This window comes from Anser anser, assembly GCF_964211835.1.
Source record: "Anser anser genome assembly, chromosome: Z".
Taxonomy (NCBI): domain Eukaryota; kingdom Metazoa; phylum Chordata; class Aves; order Anseriformes; family Anatidae; genus Anser; species Anser anser.
In genome coordinates, this window is record NC_139723.1 from 44,592,014 (window position 1) to 44,618,867 (window position 26,854).

Genomic DNA, 26,854 nt, shown 5'->3' on the forward strand with positions numbered 1-26,854 from the left:
TTCCAACATAAATGATTCTATGATTCTATAAATATTATACAAAATTTTTACCGTTGAAATTTAGTCTACCAGTCATGTCTCCCTCCCTTTTATTTGTTTGTAATATTCTGTGAGAAGGTTGTTGAGTTGCTCCAAAAGCTCATTTGCAGTCGCATTGAAGTAGCTCAAGCAGGGAAAAAATACCAGCTTTTATTCATCCTAGATGTCTTCTTTCAGAATATTGTACCAAAACGTAAATTTTGACTTAGGAGTGTTGAAGCTCTTGACTGAGTTTGAGAATTTAAAAAATAAAATGTTTCAATATTTCTGATTAGAACACTCAGAACTTTTGGCTATTGAGCTAATCATCTTAAATTGAAAGGAAATGTTGACATTTGGGAATGTTTCCACAACTATATTGTGGAAACAGTTTTTGTTTTTATAATTATTTTTCGAGTAAGTTATAAGGTATACTACTTTCCCCCTTCCTTCCCTCCCCATTTAATAATGACTTTTTCTGTATAAGTTAACGTGTGTGAATATTTTAGGTGTATTTGATCTATGTAAAAAGTTTCTGTAGGTTTCTATTCCAAGTGAAAAAGAAACCCTGGAAGACATTCTTGGCTGAATGCAGTGTGGTAGCTTTTTGTAGGTCTTTGGATGTACAAAAAAGGAATGATGCCAGTGACCGCAAGTTGAACTAGTAGTTAAAAGACTGTTGGTTCTACTCCATCTCTGCTGTTTTATCTTCTAGTGTCACATTTGGATGTCCCTTTGGGGAAACTGCACCTTAGAGTATCTTTGGAAAAGCCAGGTTTATACTAAAAGTTTGTGGTAAATTGCAATACACCATTTTATGTCTAATTGCACTATAGTAGGAACTAATGAGTTCTTAGTGTTCGTAAGTCAACTGTTGAATTTTTATTCTGTATTCCTGGGGAAACTAGGTATATGGCATCACCTTGCTTTTCTCCCTGATTCTCTACTGTAGAAACTTTTGAAGCCAGTTTCAGTCAAGTCTGGCTGAGGATATAAGTCTCAAACATTAAGTTCCCATAAGATTTCACAAAGGTGAGCTGCCATATCTGTGAGTAAAACCCTGTTCATCTTCTTACTAAGTGAAACGCTGCAGTACAAACGGGTCCCATAGGGAATCTAAAGAGAGCGGGGAGAGACACTGTGAGAACCCACGGATCTTCATTTGGAACTTGTACGTTTTTTAGACATAAGTGGAGACATACCTGGAAGATGTGTTACTGACTCTGCTGCTCAAGGAACTGTGTATTGATAATTTTTCTTTGTATTACCTATTCTATTGAGGTCAGTTATCACACTCTCACCCTTGAGGATATACAGCATGGCTAATTCTGTGCCAGAGGCCCCAGGTTAACACAGCACCTGTTTTGCATCATTTGGGCTGGTAGGAGGTGGGGCTAAGGTGAAATAATGCATCTACTCTTCAGCAGCTCTGGCTAGAGGGAGGATTCTTGTTGAGGGAGGCCACTGGTTTTCAGAAGAATGGAGGACTGGACCGAAGGAATATGGTAGTGTGATGAAATCTGTTCTTTAAATCTCTTTAGGAGAGCATCTGAGCAGATTTAAAGTTGGAAATGTGCAAAATTAAACTGTTTTTTTTTGTTTATTTTTATATTTTTTGTTGGTGGTAGCTAGGTAAAAGCACCTTGGAGCTGTCTAAGGGGTAGATTGGAAGAGTTAGGTGTTATGAAAAGCCTTTGTGGGACCCTATAGCATCTGTGAAATCTCACCATTTGCTAGGAGTGTTTGAGACTGTAGTCAGCCTGAAGCATTAAGGTACTTTCTCATTTGAACAGGCTGCTGGGTTGAGTGGGAACAGTGTAGTGTGTAGTAGTTCTAGGTCTGCAAGTGTATGCCTGACAGTATGAAAACAGAGCCTTTAACTCAGCAAAATTGTTGTGTCAATACACTCCCACTAACAGAGCAGATCTGAAGCAGTGGCTGTTACTACAGTGGGATTTTCTGACTTCCCCAGAGCCTGGAGCCTGTCTCTGTGTATTGTTAAAAAGACGACATTGTGCACTACTGTCTTGCTGGTACTCCTGTCTGTCGTCCCTTAGAAAACTGTCACAAATCCAATCTTCTTTTTGCTTTCAAGCTTAGAAGCACTGAAAACTGATAAGCACATCTTTACACAGGCAGTTGTCTGACAGATTACATGCTTATTTCACTAGCAAGGCTGCCGGAGAATCCCTTTTGTATTCTAGGGTACATCACATGTAATGGACCTGGACAGAGCATTTGTTTAATCTTACAGCCCAAGTTGTTCAGCATAGTCTCAGTATTTGTATTATCAGTATTACTAATGAAGGAAATTGGAGACTTCTGTCCTTGAATAATAGATTTTTTTTATCATGAAGTTGCAGTTCTGTTTTTAATGGGGCATGTACATGAAGTGTACAGCAATGCCTCATCAGAGACTTTTTGAAAGAGTCAGCAAGTCTTGGGCACAGCTGATCTCTGCTTTAACAGCAGCAACTATTTAATACATGTTTTTCAAGTTGTGCACTTAGTTCCATGTGAGGGTGGTGAAAGTTGACAGAAGGAGAAAACAATCAATTTCCAACCTCAGTTTAACAAAGCTACATCTTTGCACAATGACTTGTAAGACTCCATACACCTACAGAAAGAGAACTGAGACTTCTCCAGTTTCCTTGAAGGGGTAGAGCAGAAGTATTACAGACTGAATGCTAGACTGCCACAGCCATAGGTTAATTAAAAATTTAATGATCCTTTATGTATATGAATACTCTGTACAGAGTTATCACAAAAAATTACGTGCTTTTGCATAAAGTCTTGATGTGGTATTGCTCAGTGTGTACAGTAAGGTCATGCTGTTTCAAAAAATATAGTAGAAGTAGAAAAGGATCAGAGAAGGCCATGAGAATGACATAAAGGCTTTCATGCAAAGAGAGGTGGATTAGACTAGGATAATTTAGCCAGGAAAAGAGGTAAGAGGTTGAGTAGAAGATGCAATATAAAATGGCTTGGAGAGGATGACAAGGGAAACATTGCAAGGTAATTCTTAGGACTAAAGGCACTTAAAGTCATGAATAATTGATGTACCAAAACACTTTTTTAAAATTACTGTATCTAGCCATAAAATTTATTGTTGTAAATGCCAAAAATACCAAAAAAAATGTTGAAAAATAAATGTTCAGATAAATTGGTGAAAGTCTGCAAAGACTAACAAATAAATGGAGGCTAATGTAAAGGATGCTGCTGGACAGCAAGCCCAGTGAATAATACAGCAACTACTCTTGTTCTTTTTCTAAGCGTTTGCTTCAGGCCATTTTCAGGGATAGAGTGATGAATTAAATGGGCACTTGTTTTTAGCAGTAGAGGTGTATTTGTGAACAGTAAACAAAATTTTTTGCACAAGTAGAAAAAACAGTGTGAATATACACACACTTAATCCAGCAGTAATGCTGCTAACTGAAATGTCTTTGATTTGTAACCTTGTAAACCAAAAAATTGTGCAGGCTGGTCTGATAAAAATAAAGATCATTCTTCCATCAGTTGTGAAGCTGATGGCTGCGAGAGCGTGGCGGCTCCATGCATACATCAGTAAGTGCAGATTTTAGGACCAGATGTTCAGCTGATATAGAGGTTATGAATCAGTTGAGCTACTCTAACTTAGAGCATTGAACAGTCTCTGAAAATGCCAGTGTGTTTGGAATAACAGAGTAAGAATTTGGAAATTTGTTTAATAAATTCCAGCCCGGAGTTGTACAAATGTTGCTTCTGTTCCAGTGTGTGGTACTGCTTCTGGACCAGATTCGTTTTTGTGTTGGTGACGTCTGTTGTTTCTTTTTGCTTAGTACACTGCCAACTAGGGTCATTGCCCTAATATGAGAACAGTAGAGAGGAGCAGCTCCTTTACTGCAACAGAACAGTGTTGATATTCTTGTTTTAGATATTCCTGAAGGCGTGAAAAAATGGTGTCAGCCCCAGGGCATGAAGAAAGAGACATGCAGGTGCCATGGGTCATTTGTCTGCTATAGAGCAGGCACCCAATTAATTTCCCCTGTCTGAGCTGCCATTAGCTTTGGATACTGTTACTATTTTTTTGAGTCTAAATTTTGGCAGGCAGTGACCTGGTGCAAGTCACTGCCTTGAGGCTAAAGCAAATTGATTTTGCTTTCCCTTTTTATTAAAGGGGAAGGGTAGGTATTCATTTTAAAGATTAATACAGGGATGAGGTTTAAATAGAATTAATTTTGTTATTTTTTAGCAGTGTTTTCATGCATCTCTCCGTTTTCCTGCTCTCTTCTGTTCCTTAAAATCTTCAGTCAAATCCTTCCTTGGCCAGATTATTATTGTGATATCTGCCAGCTCTTCTAATTCTTTCACTGTATGCACATGTGAGTACCTGACTGGGTATTGCTTGCTGAAGACGATTTAAATATTAATGGCATTTCACCGCTTCTGGTTGTCCCTTCATTACCATTCCTCTTGCAAGCACAGAGACTAGATCAAAAACCTCGTGTTGAGTCACTGAGTTCATTGCCCTTACAGCTGGTCAGGTCCCAGGCGCCTGGCTTGGGAATTGTTTAGGAGCTTAGCTTTGTTTTAGGCCAGGCTTGCAGAGAAGTCTGTAGGAAGTGGAGATGGAGCACACATCTTTGCGTTGCAGAGTGTCTGTCACAGCGTGGAGGAAGAGCAATATGGGGATTATAATGGTACCTGACCCCTTACAAGGACTGTGAGAATAGGTACAGAATATTGTATGCTCTTTTCTTCCCCCTTTTTATTCTAAAAGCCTTGTCCCTGTGCTGTACTGTGACCAAACTCAGTCTTGCCGGAGCTTTGCAGTGGATGACTGCATTTGAAGCAGGTTGCTGGCTGCAGTATCTTTTCCAGAAGCACATCAGTGTTTGCAGAGTTAAATCGACTTACTAGTATGGAGCATTTACCCTTGTGTGGTGTCCTTGCTTATCCTGAGCTTTTGCAGTGGAAGCTGGTAGCACATCAGCTACTCAGCATTCCTGGGTAAGCAGGCACACACCTGGCCACGCTAATGATTACTCAGTGCCACTTAAATGCTGATCAGAAGTGAGGGCTGTATTTACAAAGTAAAAATTGCTCTAGTCTGAAGCACAGCTTGCAGTTGCAATGAACCTTTAGTGAGAGAGCCTGTAGTTACTGAAGGACAGAGCCAGAAGACAATTTTAAGCATATTTTAGGATCTCAAGACCAAAGGTGGTTATCTGTAGTGTTTTGCTTACTCACCACTGGCACTTGAAGCATGAAGAGTCAGTAGCTATCCTTGTGACTGATCTTCAAGACCTCTAAGCAACTTGCTCTCTGCCTTCTGCTTATGTAAGGACGTCTGGCTGACCATCCAGATACCCAGCTCCCACCCAAACTTCTTTCAGCACAAGAGAGTAGAAGTTGTCAGTGTGGAGCATGAATCTCCACACAAGGGCCTTGGTAATAGATGTTAGTTGGATTAGGATCAAAGTGTTTTTCTTCAGTGCTGGTGATGACCAGGTTGATAGTGTTCCCTCTCAGAAACAGGAGGCTCAGCCCCTGAAGGAATGATTTATGATCTTTATTAAGGACTATCCTGTATAAAGCCAAGCTAGTGTGAGGGCATATGCAATTGTCCAATTAAAGCAGCCTGTATGGACCGTGGTGAAATTCACCAGGCAAAAATGAAGCTCTGTAAGATTTTTTTCTTTGTTCCTAGTTTGTGCATTTCATTAGATGGAGAGAAATTAAATTCTTATCTAGGGTTCCAGGCTTAAGTCTGGTTTATGTCATATGTCTGTTTTATTTGTCCTGCTAGGTGTTAGCCTTACAGAAGAGTTTGAAACACTTGTGGTCTGTTCCCACAAGAGAATGTGGCATACTGTAGTAATGAAACTTTTTTATAATTGAAGATCTAAAATACTTTTAAAATTTTGCCTAAAAAGCTAATTCAAAATGAAACATTATATTTTCCTTTCAAGTGTGTTTTTTTCTTTTTCAGTAAAAGTGTGAAAAACAAACCCCACACATTTGAAACATAAAGACATTTTGCAATGACAAATGCTTTTCAAGTGAAAATTGCTGCAGAAAACCTTGTATGAATTCATAGGAACCTTAATCTGGTCCTAGCTATAACAGCTAATTAATCTTGGAATAAATATAGCATGAATATAGTAGAGAGGAGGCACAGTTATTAATTATTAATAGTTAACACTGTAAGGCTGGAAGATAAGTACTCAGGGGAAAATCTTTCCTAAAAATCAAATTGAAATATGCAAACAATATAGGGGTGGCTATTTTCAGAAGTACTAGCAGTGACTAGGTGTTTTTCTTGCCCTGACACTCAGACAGCACTTGGCACCTAATTGCTGTGTCTTTGAAAATCTTCACAAATTATAAAGTAACTGCTTAGTTTTCTGGGAAATTCAGTTGAATCGCCTACATGTTTGCACCAACAGAAGGTCACCACGGAAATCTGAGCTTCTAAAAACTGCCTGTCAGTTCTCTGACCTCCAAGTGAAAGTCTAGGCTGCTTAATTGCTTGTTTCTTTTCTATCCGTTTTTAACCCATGAAAATCAGGTCTTGGTGAAACATCTGTTTGATTCTGGACACATGAGCTAAATCTGCATTCCTGGGAGTTTGGTGCATGAGGCATTTGATCCATGTTTGCACAGCCTATTTTATGTGGTGCTCAGGTTTATTTCTCAGTCCCTGCTCCATTCACTTCTTGCCTTCCTTAATTAAATAAAGAAGATAATTGGATTAATTGTTCTGTTCAGTTTGCCCTTTTTCACTATTCATATGATGAATCATGAGGGTTTCATATTTGCATTTTTTTTTCGCCTTTGCTTTTTGTTAGAATAGGTAATTGACTTTTTCAAATAAAAGCTGACCTCGTCTGTGCTGGTATTTCAGCTTGGCCTTTCAAAGGGAAATATCAAGCAAATTGTGTCCTGCTCGTGCTAGATGAAAATAATGAAATACTTCTTAACTCTCAGCTCTCTGGGAACAGCACAGGACTGCACCTTGTCCAAGTTCCTCTTTTCTGTCTGAGTCTTCAGCTAGAATTGTCTGTATCCTGGTGGAGGTGAGGTGGGCATGTGAATAGGTTAAGGAAAGTAAATTTGCATATCTGTGTGACTTTACTGGTATCCTGTCTGATAATTAATTCTGGATTATATATCTATAAAGTACTGCAGACTGCAGCAGATTTCTTGAATTACTTTACCATTTTCTGAACAAACCTCACTGCCAATCCATTCACCATTCCTTCAGAGCAAGATGAAGAAAAAATGCATCTCTGTGGTTTAGAAAAGATTAAAACAAGGTAGACATTTCTGGTAAGCTGGTGACAGGCATTGTTTTCTTGGTGTTTTTTTCTTCTTCCCTACCCTCCAAAAAGAGATGTACTGGTAGAGGGAAGAGGAAGATTTTTATTTATTTATTTATTTTGTTAGTTGGTTAGGGCTTGGGGTTCTTTTTCTCTTTTGTTTGGTGGATTTTTTTTTTTGAGTACCAGTGTTCTGTATCAGTCTCAAAGTGGCAAGCAAGTTTCAAACAGAAATACATAATAGGGGTTATCTCCAATATTGCTGTTAATTGCTGTGACAATTTCTGAAAAGCCACAGAAGTTTGGAAATCTTCATTCCAAGGTATTTTAATATTACACGTTTTTTACAAATGCTGTTTTCTTTTTGCAGTATATTATAGGGTTTTTGAGATAGAATGAAAAGGGTTAAAATGCAACCCCCTTGGTCCAAGGCCCTCCAGTGTTGATTATGCTTATTAAAACTGAATAGTATGCTTTTTGACCAGCTGCTTCTGCAGCACAAATCTCATTTTAGTGTGGAGATTTTTTTGCTTACGGGAAAAATCCTTGTACAAATGCTTTTGGCTGTGGTCAGAAGTGGTGCTTCAATATCAGCATGTTCTTTTGTCAATCAAAACATCCTCCTGAACGGTTCAGCTAGTGTTAGCAGGAGTTGTGCTAAGGCTCTTAACTGAAATGTGAGCATAGCTTTTTGTCATGGAAGCATCTGAGTTTATTTTCTAGGAGAATAAAAAGTGATTTTTTTTTTCGATTGCAGTCCTTCTCTGCAAACTTAAAAACCACCTGGTGGGCCTGGTGGGCATCCATATCTCCCCATTGTGCATTGACTATCCATAAAGTAAACATTTCATGGAAAAGTATGTTCTTTTCCCTTTCAGATTTTTAATTTTTCCTAGGAAACACAACATTGCTCTTTTCTGAGGGTACTGAGTGAGGGTACAGTATTGATAGATACTTTAGTTATTGGGACTGTAAAAGACAGCAGTAACAAACAGATGTTTACTTTTCTGAGTAGTCTGTCTTGTTCATTATGATCATTCTTCTGGAAAAAATGGTTGAAAGTGTAAGACTGAAATGTCCACTGCAAATTAATCAGTAGAGCATGACCTCTTTAAATTTGTATGTGAAATATTTGTCTTATATTTGTGTCAGCTACACTTTACAAATGTGGTAAGATCAAGTACGTTTGCACACTACAATTGTAGTATTATAACTGCTTGGAGGTGGTTTTTCCAGTTTGTGTGCCTGGTGAAGCAAAAATCCCACTTCCTATTTTTGGTACCACATACATCTTCAAGGATGTTGTTGCCTCTGTGATCTTTATTAACCTCTGATCTTTGCTTTGCCTTTCCAGCACTGGCTTGAGCCCAACAAGTCCATCTTCAAGCAAATGAAATGTAAGTGTTGAGAGCTTGTGTTTTAATCTGCTTTTGAAATGCCCAAAGGTTTTTCTATGCTCCCATGCAGTAATTTAGAATGTACTTTATTTATTTCCTGGTGGAAAGAGGCCTTTCATGTCCTATCTACTAGAAAATCCATGCTACCCTCATTTCACTTCTTTTTTTCCCCCACAACTCTGCACATCAACAGCTTTCCTTTACTGTGCAAGGCAGGAGACAGCTGACATTTGTGGAGCAGCAGATCTGGCAAGGAGAAGACCTGTGTGTTCTGTCTCTCTAAGTCAGCTATAGTCAGTCACTGGAAGATGGAGTGTGACAATCTGCAGTGTTGTTTGTGTTTGCTTGTTTGTTGCTGCTGTTGTTGGTGGTTGGTTGCTTGCTTGCTTTCCACAACCCCTTGCTTCCTGCCAACACAGAACGTTAGTTTTAAGATCATTGCTGCAGCCAAGTAAACTCGGGTGCTATCACCTCATTTGAATTGTCTTTTTGACATGCTCTGATCTGGCTCATCTTTTTCATCAAATGGTCCAACTGTGAGAACTTCATTAAACAGACGTACTTTGATATTCAGAAGATTACATCCAACAGCAGAAGAGAGTGTTTATTTTGCTGTTCCTGAAGACTTGACCTAGGTCACTGGGAGTTGTTTAATAGAAGTTGTCTCTTGACTTAGTTTATGAAATGAAGGAGAATTTTACATACGTACCCCTTTGTGTGCAATTCCATTGTGTTTTAAGCATGAATACAAGGCATCTTTTGTATGGGAGACTGTTTATTTTAAAATGAGATGACGTTAAAGAGATTGTCAGATGTAAAAACAAGCAAACAGAAAACCCCCTAGGTGCTGGCTGGATGACATGGAATACTTCAAAAAATTCTTCCACTAATGCAATAACAACATATACTGCAAGATGGGTATATGTGTACATATAAGTGTGCACACACGTGCCTAGCATATTCAATGTGAACTGTGTCTAGTGTTTAGGTAGCTGGAGTGTTATGCAGTTTGCATAGCAACAAATTCAGGAACTCTGCCAATAGATGCACTGAGTGTGTTTTCATTTATCGAAAACAACTCTATCTGCATATAGATGTTGCCTAGATATGATCGATGGTAGTCAATAAATTCCATAGATGCTGTGATGTGGTGGGCTTATCAGAGGGCTTGTGTGGCTTTTGTTGAAGACTCCTAATCAAAACTCTGAAAATGTGTAGAAAGAAGCAAAATAAAGTGCAGCTAATATGAGGTTATCAACAACAACAGAAAATTAGAATTAGAGGCCAACAAAGGTGTTTTGTTATCATCCTTACATTTAGCACACAAATAAAATTAAATGTGTTGTTGGCTTTTCACGAGCAACTTCAGTTTAATGCTGCATAACTTTATTTTTTGTCACAGATGACGAACTTCAGTTGCTACCATAAAAGGTGCTTTAAGGAAACAAAACAGGGACATATATTTTATATAAATGTGTAGCACCCACTTAGATTATGGCTAAATGTATCTTTCCCTACCACAGGTTTCAAGGACGCTTTTGTAAGCGTTTCGTATCAGGAACCTCTCAATTTATTTTTCTAAAAATATACTATGTAGTAGAATACTAAACAATTTCTAAAGGCACACAAGGTAATTCATATTTTGTCTAAAAATATTCAATTCACTATGAAAATATTTAGATTCAGAAGCTAGTTCATAAATTACCAATATTAATTTAAAACACATCACCGTCTCAGGTGACCTAAGTGAGTACTGAAATTAGCAGCTGGTGGAAAGCGAAAACTGAAGCAGTGAAGTGGCTGGTTAACAGAACATACATTATGTATATCTGACTTCTGGGAGAAGTAGTGGCAGAAAGCTGTTCACAGTGAGCCTATTAGATGGAGGCTTCCTTTTCTTTCCTCGCCATTAAGGAATTCAGATGACAATGAAATGATCTGTTTTGTAAGAACAGATATTCATTTCCTCTGATGCAAGAGTAGTTTGTATTTAATACTAATGATTTAAAATATTCTAAATTCAATTGCATGCTTTGATTTACATATGATTACAAGGCACTTGGATACCTGCAGCAAAAACAGAGAAATGCTGCATGCCTGATCTCAGCTACCATTTGTGGAGGACTTATTTTCCCCTACTCACTAACAAGTTTTGCTGTGTAATTACTCATACAGCCTTGTGTTTTCTGTCTTCACTGAAATGATTTTGTCCTAATGTGATGTGTAAATCCTAGCTTAGTGCCTCAGCCATTTTTGCTACTAATTTTGCATGAGAGGGGGAATTTTAGTCTCTGAGAAGTGTCCCGAATGACAACCCATCTTGTTTGTACTGTCTGAAGTCAGCTGATGGCTGGCTATTAGGAACAGTGAGCACCGTGCTTCCAGAAATGCATTTAAAAGTTCCCTATAAGGTTACCTAAGGTACTTGCATCTTTGTAGATAAAGGTCTTTTTAAACCAGTTTGTGTTCTTTGCATACTGCTTTTTTTTTTTTTTTTTTTTTGTACTGTTATTCTCCCCCTGATGTTGGCAATAAAGCACCTCTCTATTTGGCTATCTTCTAATGCTTTTGTATTTTTTTTTAGTGTCTGGAAACGTCTTGGTGTAAGTCCTACTTGTCACTTCAGCAGTAATGTTTAAAAAGGACAATTTTTCCATCCTCTCTCTCTCATCCTTCCCTGCCTCTCCCCCCAGCCCCCAATTCATTTTTAAGGTTAATTTGTATAATAAGAATGAAACTCTCCTGTGACATGGGTTGTGGGAAATATCCAAGTATATGGGTTTTGTTTCTGATGACAGTGGAACAGGATCAGTTTTGTTTCTCTGAATTCAAAACGTACATTTTTCTTACTGTCTTACATCTCAGATTATCTGAGAAAGGAGTGCAAGAAGGATATTTGTCTGTGTCAGGCCACTGGAATTTGCTAAGAAATGTAAATTTCCTTCATCTCTAATGCTGTTGTCAAATCAGTGAATAGCTGGAATGAACCAAGGAAAACGAGAATGAAGGCGTAGAGATGGTCTGTGCAAAACTTTCAAACCGATTCTTAAACAAACTCATAATTAGTTTTTCATGCCTCAGTACAAATCTAAAAAATAATTTAACCAAATATGTTGTTTGTAAATTCGTGCATAGTGAAGACAGGAAGTTTCATGTGATTATTTGGGCACTAACCTGAGTGCCCTGTATTCTTTATCTTTGACCCCATGCATATTTAATAACACGATTTGAAGCATTTTCATAACTGGTTGGTGAAAATCCACCTTGCCCTGTGTTGCACTATAACTAATTAAGTACAATGAGGAAGATACCACAGTTAGAGGTTTGTGATTGATCAGGTATCTCTTAAATATAAAATAAAAGCATGGGGTAGTGTTTTGTCTTAGACGTGCTCAGCCAGTGGTCTGGATAAACATCTGATTCACGTGTTAAGGGAGGAGGTATGTAGAATTATCAACACACGTCTTAGGGTTCCCCAGAGGTCCTTCTGCAGCGTCAGTGAACATGAAGACAGTTTGAGTGTAAAAGATTATTATTATTTTTGTTAATGAGCAGTAGCTTTTGGTAGGATAACGTAGTTCAGAGACTCTGTAACATCAAAGAGCGATACAGGAAGTTTTCTGCCATAAAACAAACAGCACTGCCAGTACAGATCTTTGCAGAAGCTAGTGTTTATGCTGGGTGAAAAGCAGGTTGTTAAAAACAAATCCTTCCCAGAAGTGGCAGCTGAGAATTTTCCATCCTTTTTCCTCTGTTTCACACTTCTAGAACTTCAATCAAGGTGTTCACTATCTTTTAAACATATATATTTTCTCTTAAATATTTTTTCCTCTGTTGTTTCAGGTTGCCTGTCAGCGAAGGAAATGATAGTATGAATGTGTAGTTTTTCTTAGGCTTATCATTCCCTGTAAGTGTTTCACATACATAAAAGACTTAAATGATTTAGGAGCAATTGCTTAAAAATAGATGCACCTGAAACTGAGTTCCTTGCACACTGGTGTCTATGCCAAGGGGTATCACTCCCACATCCCTCTTTGTTTTGTTTTTCAATTAAGAGCTTGTTACTGGCTAGTACATTGGATAGTTTGTTTTAGTCAAAGGCAACTGAAATATTAAAAACATACAATCAGTTGCCACAAAAAAATCTTCCACACTGTGTGTACTGTTCCTTCATGAGAAGCTAGGTCATGCTGTCAAAGGTTTCAGCATTTGACGTAACTTGAGTAGTTTTATTCATTCTTTGCCTTCATCTCCTGTGTGCTATTAACACACAAACTGGCAAACTAACAGCCCTATTGTGACAGAGTTTGCAGTCAGTACCATTCTCTGCACTAAAATCCTTTGAAATGACTGTAATTGTGAATCTTTTTTAGTGAGAAAGCAAAGCTTGTGATGGTAGGATATCCTTATAAAGCCTTGGGCATTTCACTGCAACAGCTGCTCCTTATCTGACAGATAAAGGACCACTCTGAGAGAAAAGGCTTATAGGTATTATAACCCTAATTGTATTCAGACTGGTTCGGTGTTGAAGAAACATTCTTCTAAAAATTGAGTTCTGTTTTGGGAAGGTTTGTTTTTGTTAGTGTATCCACTTTAATGTGTGAGTAAGAGGTAGAAAGTAATTTTAATTTTGAGGAATTGAGGAATTGTCTGATTTGACAATCTTATTTCTTGATCTGATGCAATATGTTGCCTGTCTTGCTTTCCACTACAAGAATACAGAGAATGAAAGAATGTCAGGTTCTTTTGTGTGTTTCTCCAGTGCTGTAAAATCCATAACATAAAGGCCTTAATAAACACTTACATATAGTCATCAGAGGTTTTGGAGGAACATTAGGTTTATGATCCATTTTTAAATTAAGATGGGGAGGAAAGTGGATAGTTGCATGCATTCTCACTTTCATGTTTCAAATGTTCATTGTTTGTGGCTTGTTGTGTATTTGGGGAAAGCGGACCAGACAAAGAGAATCCGCTGTTTCTTTCTGTAATTGAAGGGTACCACATTGTAACACATCTGGAGATGAATTGGATGGCTGGGGTCACGTTCTTTTCAATATTTCACATTGCAGGTCAGGATTGTGCTGTTCGTGTGGGTGTTGCTGAGAAAGGAAATCTATTTAGCAAGCTGCAGCAGCCTTGTTTTGCTTTCCTTGCTGCTCTCCTGAGGAGGAATATTGTTACAGAAGCCTGAGTCTAGGAAAACGCTTGCAAAGCCTTCAAACTGTCTTGCCCAATCTCCTGCATATCTGTGTATTTAAGTATAATTCTGTCATATACTATCCTCCTGCTACAAGTACAACATTTCTATTATAAACGTAGCTGGTGACTGATTGTGGGCTGTTGGTACAGTGTATGCTGTCCTTTTCTCCCTATGATACTCTTTGCATGGGGACAGCTGTTGCTTTTCTGCAGCTACCATATACCAGCAGAGTTTGGCTCTTACACCATTTTCCCTTTTTTTATTTTATTATTTTTTTTAATTTTTACCACAGCCAAAGTTTGTCATTTCACTGACATCCAAAAATTTGGGTAAAGTTCAGCACATTTTTATTGTCTTGTGGTAGGCTTGTACTGGGTAGGGCCTTGCAGAGCTATGCACTAGCTGTTATTATTTCTGCATCCCTGTTTCAAGCACAAACTAGTTTTAAATCTGTCAGGAGATTTAATAGTCTCCTTTTCTTTTTTTTTTTCTTTTCTTTTTCCTGAGGAGTATCTCCTATTCGTTTAATACAAGTTAACTTTTCTATCAAGTTTTGTAAATGGATCCATATTCTGAAAGGACAAGTTTTTCTCCCTTACTTAGTTGTAATAAGGCTATTAAGAAAAGACAGAATCATTTAAAATTACATACATTATCTTTCACTTTTTCTGTGCAATATGATTTCTTCGTACATTGTTCGGTGACTGTCTTCCTTCCTGGGACATTGAATTCAGTTTACCTTCTAGTTTGCCACTACAGGGCAGGAAGGAGGTAGCAATGTTGTCTGTTTCACAGCCAATTTCCAGTCACTTTAAGTCAATGCTGCAGTCACATCTAAGCCAAAGCCCACAGAAAGCATTCTTAGTGCTTCTCTTGCCTTCAGTGGCCTTGTCCAGATTTGATTACCTTGAATGTTCAGACCATGCCTAGAGAACACTTAAGGCTTTTTTCTCTTTCTCCATTACCTTTTGTTGCTGCTTCCTTGCTTTCTTTTTTATCTGCCCTTTTCATCTCTCACTCCCCATCTCTTCTGATATTCCTCCCCGTGTCTCAAATAAGTTATTTAAACAAGAAAAAAAAGAAGTGAAATCAACTTTTTTTTTTTTAATTGAGGCTCACTGACCATATTAAGAAAAAATGTATTATGAAGCCTTTCAAGGCTTCATAATATTTTATCTTCAAAAGCAGTTGAACCCTCCAAAGGATAAGAACCATAACAGAAAATGTAATACATTTTTATTTTCTGTTGCTTTTATATATACCATGGAATGATGTGATACCCACAGATGTGTTTCTGGAAATTTGCAGCATGCAGGTAAATACTGCAGCCAAAGTAGCATCAGTAATATCAGGATTGTTGAACCAATTACTACTTGTAGTTTTGCACAAGCCAATGAGCTAGTAAACTTGAGAAGGTGCTAGAGTAAAATTTTCTAGTAGCTTAGTAATTACTGATAGATTACAATAAGTAAAACATAATTCTGTTTCAACAGTTTTCTTCTTCCGTTATCGCTATTTTTGGTCTGTACTTTTGTTCCACCTTTTCTTCTTTTCCTTCTGTAAAACCACCATCTCTTCCAAGATTCAGGAAGGTTAGACTGCCTCTGTGCCTTGAATATACATTAGGACTAAAGGACTTTTAAAACTAACTAGAATATTTTGTATCTATACTTCACTATGATATAAAGTTGCATAAATACTTTCCTTAAAAATAAAATAATTTAAAAAAGAATGAAAACTTGTTAAGAGTCTATACATATTGAGAACTACTGTAACTGTGTGTAGAAACTTTTGTATGTTAAATATTTTAATAAAAGGTTTATAATGCTACACTTGTGTCTCTAGGACACTTTCCCAAATGAGTGCAATGATTACATATTTCCATTTTATTTGAAGCCTCAGTTCTTCCTCTTTTTCTGGCTGTCTAAAAATGACGGTGTTGGTCAACGTTTTGGTAGAGTCTGCTTGTGCTGCTGGCAGAGCCGAGGCCCTTGCTGCTGGGACAGCAGTTCTGCCTTTGTGCTTGATCTATCCTCATGCTCTCTAATGAGTTTACCTGCAGGCTTGAGAGTTACCATGGCTTGTATAATAGAGCTGTGGCTTTTCTCCCCACACCATTTACTTTTTGAAGATGCAATATTTTTCTTCTCATTTCTCACTGAAATCTAGAACATGAGTGTTGTCAGGCTACAGATTGCTCTGAGGGCTTTTCCTACCTCTGTATCGTGCCTGATTTGATATTTTTAAGATCTCTATTTTCACACTTCTTTTATCCTATTACGATTGTGGCAAGATTCCTCTTTATTAGAATAATGGTCTTTTGTTTGCTTTCAACCCCATCTGTAATCACCAAAAGATAACTGGCTTAGGGTTAGATAATATCTTGAATACAATCAAAGATGCAACAGTAGGATGTAAAGCTGTGTAAAGTGAAATCTTCTGTTACTGTGATAGTCTTTCTCTTTTTGCTTTATTTTTTCTCTTTCTCTCTTTCCCTCTGTCTCCCCTCTCCTCTTCCCCTTCTCTTTCCCTTCCCTTCTCCTACCTTCTCCCCTCTCCCCTTCTCCTTCTCCCTCCCTCCCTTCCTTCCTCCCTTCCTTCCTTCCTAGAAATGAAAGTATATTTAAGGCCTAATACTGATAAGTTAGCTGAGGAGTAGGTAATGTAGTATTATTAAATACCGGTATCAGAAACAGTCCTGTCTCTAGCTTACTTAGCCAAAATTAATTAATGGGTTCTTCCATTTTGTTGTCTGGGCATTATCATTACCAGGAATAACAGTTATTCATAACACCTTCATACCTCATTGTGATCAGACACAAATGTTTCCTATTTATCATTTGCCAAAAGAAAAGGAGGAAGGAAAAAACAAACAACAAAAATACACTCAAAATAGCAGTCCAAATGGTTTTTTTTTCATACTGCTTGGATCAAGCAATAAGCCCTGTGAGGTGCAAAACCATGTATAAATTGCTTTGCACAGGCTGTCAGTATTTTGCATGTGCTTTAGCCTTTGTCATTTATTCAGTTCTTTTCATACACATAATATGTATTGGTTTTGTTTGATTCCCTGCCTAATTCTTCAAAGCTGACCTTCACACGGACTTTGTGAGAGGCAGTTCCTTCAGAGTGTCTGAGACAGTGTTGTTTGCTACAGTTCTCATGCTTTTTTTTTTTTTATAATCTTTCAGCTCATCCACCATATACCATGTGCTTTAGAGTGAAATTCTACCCACATGAACCCTTGAAGATTAAAGAAGAGCTCACCAGGTATTTTTTTTTTTGTCTGTACATTTTTAACAAGTCTGTTTTTAACAAGTTAACATTTTAACATTTTTTAATAAGACTGCTTGTTGCGTAGGCTAGGGTTCTCATCATTTATGATAAAATGTTATAGCAGACAGACATTTGCACTACTGATAACCTTTTTTATTTATTATGATAACTATGAAGATTTAAAAGCAGCTTAAGGGGACTTTTCCTAACATACAGAGAAATAGTGAGACTGTTGCAGAACTTCCAGGAAGTGGCAATGATCAAATTGCTGGGCAAGTATTATGCTGAGCCTCGCACTTAGAAGGATTGTGGACTTTATTAAGTTTCTTTTGTTTCTGAGATTTTCTTTTATTGTGTGTGTGAAATAAACTGTGAAGTTTAATTCAGTAGCGGCTCTATCTTTTTTAACAGGAACACGATTTTTTTTCAAATTGAATTTTTGAATTGAAGTGTCTGTCATTAGGACCAGGAACAATATAGTATTTCTAAAGCATGGATGGAATTTAGAAAACTGATGTAGAAGTGAAACGTTTGTATATTTTTAAAGTATAGCTACTGTAGAGGTTAAGAAGACTTGTTGCTTACATTGGAATTCTCCAGTGTTTTGAAAACACACCTGTGCGATAGACCAGATGTACTTAATAAATGGGATTTTTGTCCTTCCTGCTAACCATTTTGAATATTCTGTTGCTCCAGATATTTTTCAAGAAGAGCACTGGGCAAAAATGTAGGGAAGTAACGGCTATTTTTACCTCTGCACCAGCTGTGCAGAGCTGTATGTCTGTCATACCACATTGTTAGTCAGCAGGACACACTGCTAACTAATAAGTGTGTGTTGCAGAAGTACAGAGCAGTGGAGCACTTGTTGCTTTGAGCTCTTCATTGATGCTTTCCCCAAGCCCTGCAAATTCTTATGCTCACAAGTCACTTTGTGAATGGGAGCATTCCCACTATCCCTGGTCTCATAGTGAAAGTTTCAGGAACAGCTTGCATTCTGCTGAATGGTAAGTTTACAGTTTGTATAGAGCAGCTGGAACATGCTGTTCATATTATGGCTGTTTATCTTGGGTGAAGTACTGAAACTGTTTAGCTGAGGGAACAGGTTATAACCCAGGAAGTTTAGGGATTTTCATTATTTGTATTTGTCCTTGAATGAATGTTTTACTTTTTATGAGCTGTAGTTTAAATCTTCTTGGAAGGTATAGACTTTTCTCATTCAAGAGCCTTAATTGATTGATTTTTTTTTTTTCTTCTGACTGCTTGGATACCCTCCCAGCAGAAGTTTAATGAAAATGCAAAGCACCTTGTGTTAGCTCACTGAAATGTATTGTGCTATCGGTACATTTTAGTATCTCCTGGAACACTTCAAATTGATTTTTAAAGTCAAGCTACTGTTTAAAAATATTTTATGGACTTTTATTAGAGGTAATACTATTAAGGTACTAGACAACCTTAAAAAGGAGAAATAACTCTCTTTTCATATGTTCACCTAGTGCACATGACTTGTTTTTGCATTTGATCAGCTTTATAGTTTCCTAATGTTGCTATTTGTAAAGCTTTGCTTGACGTCCAAATTTCCAAGGTCTCTTACGCAATAATAAGGTATGGGAAATACTCCTGAAATTGCTAAAGCAGAAGGTCAGATTCAAGATGATGCTCTAAATTGGCTGGAGTTTTTTTTTTTTTTTTTTTTTTTTTCCCCTGAGTTGAAACAATTGGTGAAACTCAAGGAGAAGAAGGTCAATTAGTATTTGACAGAGGGCAGTCATGAAACCTTGACAACTGGTTGACTGTTTGGTATTTTTTTTTTTCTTTGGTGGTAGGGTTTGGGGCTTTTTGTTTCCTTTTTTTTTTTTTTTTAGGACCTCTGTTCTATTCATATGTTCCTTTCAATGTATCCTTAAGATGGTTGGAAAATAAATTAATAATATTGTCACCCATTGACTTAAAAGCCATCTGTACTTTATAGCTGTATGTATGGTCAGGTGAGTCACAGTAAAAGTGCTTTACATTTCTCGTAGTGTGCATGCCTAAATGTATCACAGAGCTGATCTCTTCCTTCTTCAGCTGTGTAGAATCTGTTGGTCTGTAGTCCCCATTTAGATGGTGAAATTAAGAGACGGTAAGACTCTTCCTGCCACATAGTCATACTGTTTTGTTCAGAATATTAATTAACTCTGTCTGAATTCCACATGTGGATTACTGTTGGTGCAGTCTTTGTAAAAGCTTTATAGGAATAAATCTTTAATAAAGCATCTTAGAGACATCAGGGAGATGTGTAGATATTTTAAAAAGCTGATTTTCTTGCTATTCAATGGCAATATTTAATATAAGAAAAACATATTCAGTATGTGAAGCTGTGTATATGGGGTTAATTGTGTAATTTCTGTGAAAATATTATAAAATAGAGAAATAGTACTATGGATTCGGACACCCCTAGCCGGAAGAAAACTGAGCATTCATCTTCTCAGACTACTACTGCTGCTTCATTTCTATTCTACCTTGGGTAGGCTAGACTGTAATCCTTGAGGTAGTGTATTGTTTTCCATTGGGAGTGTTTTCAGGAAATTACAGTGGAAAAAGACCTATCTGAAGTCATCCCTCTGTCTGCAATATTATAGAAAAGAAACCATGAGAATCTGAAAAAGTGTGTACATAGTGGCCAGGAATGCCTTGGGCAAAGCATCAAGCCATGTGCTTGCCTGTCACTGCGTTTAGTTCCACTGTTCAGGATGTGTGAGAATATTGTCAGTCACATTATACCATTCCAGCTGCTTACTTTCATCTTCTTTCATTTTAATTAATGATCACTTCTATAGCTATGCTTTTGAAATAAAATCAATGCTTGCCCCTGGATATTAAAGCACTTGGAGATACAGCGTTGCTGAATCAGAAGTTCTGTGAACTCAGACACTAAGGATAACTAAAGAATTCAGGACAAATTTTCAGCATTTTGCTGGAGACGTAGGCTCTGTGTGGTCCTTGATCAGTGTGTTCTCTAGAGTTGGCTAATGTTAGGATTTCAATCCAAAAGTTAACTTCATTAGCCACGGGGATTGTTGCCTTGAGCTGTCTTGTTTCTGTAATAACAAACTATGTGAAACCTGACCTGTCGACAAACCAGACAACCTGTCTTAATGCACTTGAACGTTTAACTTTCTTAACTTATCCCTTTAATTTGTGTTAACATGGATTTAAATGGTCGGTCCTTGATTTTGGAAATACTGCTTCCTCAAAGGGGCAGTGAGGCCACATCTGTTTGAAACCACTTTGAGGAAGACTAAAACCACACTTTTTCTGTAAGAATCAAACTATTCAGGTAGTTTTCCCAAAGTCTTTTAAAAAATGTGATGAGAAAGTGGCAAAGATTTAACATATTTTGCTCAAATGGGCAGGCCTCTGAATTTAATTCAGGAGCACTGGAGGGTCAGCAGGTTACAACACAAACAGTGAATATAGATTTTTGAATGGTTTGTGTAATATTTTAAACCGAGAAGCACTCAGTCTTACTGAGAAGAGTGGAGGTCTTGTGTACTGCGGACATCTCTGAGGGGTTGACTTCTGCCTTGTGTAGAATCTGGAGAATGTCGGTCTTTTCTGAGTGGTGCATTTGTGGCTTTCTGTCTCACATTATATAATAGTATTATTGGTGATATGAAGTCAGAGCAAAGTTCTTCAGCTTGGGAAAACAGCATTTAACTGTTTTCACTGAACATCCTTAATGAAAGGAATAACTACTAGTTTTAAGTAGGCAACAGCACCATAACAAGCACGTTGGCACATCTCTCTTGTTCTCTGCCATACTTACACGTAAAACATAACTTCAGTCTCTTTTCTCATTAAATCAGCATCTGGTCACAGCCTGTTTTCTAGATGACACTCCACAGGGCTGGGGTAGAGACCTTGAATACATATGCATATACTTTCTTTATTGCTGCTAATTTTGCTCTTCTCCTTACTTCCTTTTACTTCATCTTTTACTGCAGTCAGAACATTGTAGTTGTTTTTTTGCACAGAAGATGATAAGCCTGGGTCAGGAGAGCACTGTTTTCTTTAGCCATGTGTACAGAATCACATACAGAAATACTAACATGATATTCCAGGGTTCATTGTAATGGTTAATATTATTCTGGCTCAACAGGCAAAGACGTAAAGTTGCCATGAAAGGAACTACAGAGGCCATTCAAATCCACTGTATGCACAGCATCCCAACACCCTCTGCAAGGCACAGATGTTTTTGCTCTGTGCCTCTCTTCACTGTTCTTTGATCAGAGGTCAGAGCCCTGGGAGGGTCCACAGCTGTGAAAGCATGAAATGCTGCACGTGAACAGAATAGGAACAGCTGAGGGAGTATGAGCAGATGGATCCATTGACCCATCACACTCGGGCACAGATTTTTACTGCTTACTTCTTTTCAGTGTTCTTGTTTAGGTAATAAATAAACCGGTGTTTGTTCTTTTTTATGTAATAAAGCAGCCCAAGGCCTCGTGCCTTCTTGTCTCTAAATCCCTACATTATACCGTGTATGTATAATTAAAATGAGAAAATATGAAGTCATTTGAGGGCCCAAAGGAGTGATGCTACAGATAATACTGTATCAACAGTAATCCATGATTATTGTAGAAAAAAATGAGAACTAGAAGGGGGAATGGGTGAGTAGCTGGTGGAATTAACCAAAGATGGATTATTTCATCTAGCTGTCATCATGCATTTTTTTCCTAATCCATGTTTCATAATCCAAGAAGTAGTTCTTCAATCACTAGACTGTCATAAAACAGTGTAATAGGTACTTTGGTACAAGAAAAGCAGATGAAAAGTGCTTAACTGGAAATCATACAAAATGACAAAGACGGGGCATATAAACATGGCAAATTAAAGAGCCCTGAGTGAGCTAGCCTGGTCAAGCAAGAACAAACTGTACAGCTGCATGCATGCAGGGATTGACTACCCTGTCACAAACAGCTGTATTCAATGCTGCTTCACACTGGAAGAACTTGTGCTTTCTCCTCCAGATTGAGGAGCTAGTTGGGGCCAGTAGTCTTCCTTTAGATTGCTAATGCTTCAGTATCGAGCCATTTAGTATTGCAGTAAGTTCATCCTTCCAAAGATGAGCTGATATTGGGTAGAGCTGTGCTGCTGAACCCCATTCCAGATATAATTTAGGAATACCTCTACCTCCTTGGGTGCCCTTGTCAGCTCTTCTGAAGACATGTGGTGGTAGATATTCTGATGCTGCTGCAAGCCCACTTCTCTGTTTTGGCTTTACAGAGGTAATTAGCAGTTGTCAAGTGAGTTTTTAGTTTTAATAGTATTGGATTCACAATCAGATAAAATACCATAGGACTTAAAGATCAGTGAGCGTTGTTAATAAGAGTACTTAGTACTCGCAGGCTTGCATTTAGCATTCAAGGTGGCAAAAATAAATTAAAAAAAAAAAAAAAAAGGAGGATTTTTTGGTGAAGCTTGTGCCTGTGCATGAAGGAGAGCTGAGAGGTTCGTAGTTCCTCTTGTGTCTCAGTGGAGAAGGCAGGAGAGCTGAGAAGATGCAGTTCTGTTTTGGAAGCCTGCAGAGAACAAACTATTCCTGTGCTGTGTTGAGGCTTTTATGTACCTACTTTTCAAAACAACGCTGCCGCCTGTCCCTTACTATTTCTTTGTCTTCTTTATTCATTATTTAATTAATTATCGTGTAGCAGTAACGTTTTTCCCATATAGCCAATGCTTTTAAGCAGCTGACTGGTACAGCAGTGTTTCACACTTTTTCCAATTCCCAAGGAAAGACCATGCATAGTAATGCAGACGCTGACCAGCTCTGCAGCCAGGACAAGCCCATGTATTGCTAGATCCAGGTAGCAGTTGTCATTTTGACCACAGAAATGAAAAGTTAGAGATTACTGCAAAGCTGTCATTCAAGTCATGTTCCCATGATGTTCCCATGCCCACCCCAGGCAGAAAATGGACTATTTCTTTCTGAGGGAATAACTTTATTTATTTTTTAATAAGTAATACTGCTGGTTCAGACTTTTCTGATGATTTTTACCGTCCAGGAATTGCACAGGTTCAGTATGGGGTTATGGGATGCTGCTACACTTTTTTTTTTTTAATTTAGTTCTTAACATTAAAACAACTTTCCACAAAGCATACAGAAAGGTGTTTGTCCTTTCTACAGATGCTTGTTAGTACAAAAGACATGCAGTTACCCAAATATGGTAACAAAGTATATCCTACTAGTTTTGTTTTTTTGATATTTGTGGGTGGATCATACATTTGACCTTTTCTTAGTAAGAGAAATATATTGTTTTTTCTCATGTTTGAAAAAAGTTCATGTTTTGAAGTCATGATGGCTATGTCCCTAGCTTCTAATTCTTCTTATTTGGCTTATGACTGATCAGGTGAATTGTAGGGCTGACTGCTGTACTAACATCACTGTGGCATACTTATTAATGTGTGTGTTGTACAAAAGTTTTGAGGGGTTTAAGCCACTGCAGTGTGAATAAAACTTTCATATTTTTTCAGAAAAACAAGAAAGTAGATAGATGATCTTCCCCCCATCTGCATTCACTAAAGTCAAGCTTCTAGAATTGTTCTATTAGGAATTTTAACAATTTAATTCCTACCTATTCATTTTAGTAAATTTCTTTTTCTGGATCCGTTACTCATGAATTTGTTTAATCCTTCCTTTTTTTGGACTTAGTAGTACTGTTTTGAATTGACAGCCTCCTGTGGCACTTAGAAAGTACCTTACATAGCAGGTAGTGGACTTTCACTGCCTTAAGCAATCCCTTGATTGCACTGACTTTCCCCAGCTCTGGTGTTGCAGGACTTGGCAAGTAGCAGTTCTTAATTCACCTTTCCCACTGCCTTTGTGATTTTGTAAGACTCAGTCTTACTTCACCTCGGTCACTGTCTCTCCTTGCAACGAAAGTCTCTCCTTGCAAGGAAAGCTCTATCCTCTTGCTCATTTTAGTTGTTCTCTTTATCAAGCTCATCTGTATCCCCTGTAGGATGCAGGGGCTAGAGTCTAGGTATAGCATTTAAAATGTGATTACATCAAGGCTTTAAATAGCAACAAAACACCCTTCTGTCTCGTTCTGAGTGTTTTCCCTAATGAAGTTCAACATTTTATGTTTTTTTTTTTTTTTTTTGGTCTGCAGTTGCACACTAAGTTGGTGATTTCAGAGACCTGTTTGTGGTAACTCCCAGAGCTATCTGTCAACTCTGCATTTTGTCAATAGCACGTAGAGTGATGACTTTCTTTAATATATAAGATAACAAAAAATTCACAAATATTTGTAAGTAGACAAGTAAATTTTTTTCTTTTTTAAAGAATATATTTTTTCTATTAGTCTTGCTATATAGATGGCAGTATAAAGCAAAGAACAGATGTTCTCTTAGTTGTAGTATTAGTTACTGGCATGTAGTAATTAGTGCTTAGGTTAGATTCATAGACCTTGGCAGGAAACTAGAGCTCCTGCAGTGTAACTGATTCTGTCAACTGTAGAATCTGTAACTGTAAAATTAGTGTCCAGAAGAATGTTCATAAAGGGCTCATAAATTCTTCTGGGAGACGAGGCCACCCGATCCAGGAATACTGTAAATATGGGCATTTGCACTCTGCTACTCTGCACCTGAGTATGCACTGTAGCATGGGAAAGAGCAGTACAGTCAAAGCCAGACACCATGCTGAGATAACAATTTTTTGAAACATTGCTGGATCTCTTAAGACAACTGTGTCTGTTGGCTGGAAAGATTGTGGGAACACTGGGAGAAATGCCTGCAACTGGAATAAAATGAGTGTAGTGACTTGAGCACAAGAAAAAAAACCAACACTGTGTGGACAAACCACAGATTTTGATTATGGGAAAGATTTCTTTCCTCATTGAACAATTTAAAATAGGTAAAAACAGGCAGTTAAACAATTAGAAACATGGTTTCTGTGGGTCAAAAATACTGCCTGAAAACAGGCAGTTAAACAATTAGAAACATGGTTTCTGTGGGTCAAAAATACTGCCTGAAAACAAGAACTGATATTGCTGACCCTCCACCTGTAGAAAGGACTTGGCTAACTTAGAGTTGAGTCATCTGTATTGTAAACAGATGATAGATGGAAATGAGGTTATTCAGTGTTAGACAACTGTGAACATAAATGCTAGAAGCATATGTTTGCTGCCTTGTTGGTAAGCCTGAGTATTTAGATAAGGCTGTAAATCAGGCTATAAAGTTGTGCTAGGGCTTAGAAGAAACACAGCAGTGGTGGAAGGGCATGAAAAGCAGTAAAACAGATCTGAATCTGTTGGTTATTTCTGTTAAGTGTAGGCAATTTTAAGTACGTACATAAACCTTATTGAAGTCAGCAGTCAGGTGCACATTCGTAGGTCTTTGATGATCTAGGACATAAATTACTTTAGGAGGATTATAGGAAGTGTCTGAGGCGGAGACAACCTATTGCAAAGCTTACAACTTCAGTGTTCAGTCCCAAGCACATACATCTCTCTCATTTGAGAGAACTCCATAATGTCTAGGATTTGTTCCAAGCTGCCCTTGTTGCTTTGCCTGAAGAAGATGAACCGTGTCACATGCAGCTTGCTGTGTGGGTGATCTCTGAAAAAAAGGCATTTAAACTCCAGTTCTGGTTTGCATGGGTATTCTTCTGCCCTCCTTGTAAGTTCAAGTGTTTCCCTTGTGTCCCAGCCAACAATTTCTCCAGGCTCCACTGGGAACCGTGCTCTGTGCCTCTTTTCCCCTCTTAACTGATGCCTTCTGTCTTAGAAATGGCTTTTTTTCTAGAATTGAAGTAATTCTCTGAAAGTAGAATTTAGAACTGTTTGAACAAGTATTTTAAAGACATCAGAAAGGCCAAACCTAGTTTTCTCTACCTGGATTTCAATGGTCAAATTCAGTCAGCAACTCAGTAGCACAGAAACTTAGTGGCAGAAAAAAAAATAAATTTTAGTACTCTTATTTCAAGAATTATGAATGTAATAAGAAGGTACGTGAACAATTCAACAGATCCCACCCCCAAAACAACTTTGCAAAAACTTTGCAAAACCAACCCCATTTTATTTATGGGAAGAAAATAAATAGAGCTTCTTTCTCAGACTAGCTAGCATTATGAATTATACATTTTAAAGAAAAATGAATCACATCTGTGGCCCACTTCTGTGACAGAAGCTGGCCTACATGATGGCTTGAGTTCACCTGAATTATTTCAGGGCTATCATTTGGAAGAAATCAGCTCTGAGGCAGATGTTATTTTCTGTAAAGTTAGGTCTTATGTCCTGGTTTGGTTGTATGTTCTCTGCTTACTCTTATGTATTTGCTGTTGACATACACCTCAGCAAAAGTTGAATATATACTTCTGTTTTGACAGTTTTTACAGATAGGAAATATTCCCTAGTTTGTCAGTGAGACAAAACAAGACAAGGAGAATGGTGTTATATTAAACTTACAGAGAAAAAAAAAAGTCATAATGGAAAGTTTCAGCAACTTTTTAATTCTGATTTTTTTGTAGTTGTTGTTCTGAACAGCTTACAAAACCAGTGATTTATTTGGGAGTGATGGATAATAATACCTTTTTGTTAGTTCCATGTAACTGGCAACAATGCATATGTTGAGAATTTAGATCGAAATAGTAAGGATTACTTTTTATAGAAATGAAGCTC

The 26,854-nt window shown here is 37.7% G+C and overlaps 1 protein-coding gene across 7 annotated transcripts in view; it reads left to right on the top strand.

The window, feature by feature from the left end:
* FRMD3 (FERM domain containing 3) overlaps positions 1-26,854 on the top strand; it is a 157,432-nt gene that overhangs the window by 77,895 nt on the left and 52,683 nt on the right. For 6 of the 7 annotated variants that reach the window (XM_083816908.1, XM_083816914.1, XM_083816911.1 and 3 more), the window contains exons 3-4: positions 8,674-8,716; positions 17,108-17,186. In XM_083816908.1, the coding sequence (XP_083673034.1) occupies positions 8,674-8,716; positions 17,108-17,186 (122 nt within the window). Of the gene's footprint in view, positions 1-1,392; positions 1,524-8,673; positions 8,717-17,107; positions 17,187-26,854 lie in introns of those variants that run through there. The other variant, XM_083816912.1, reaches the window with a different exon arrangement.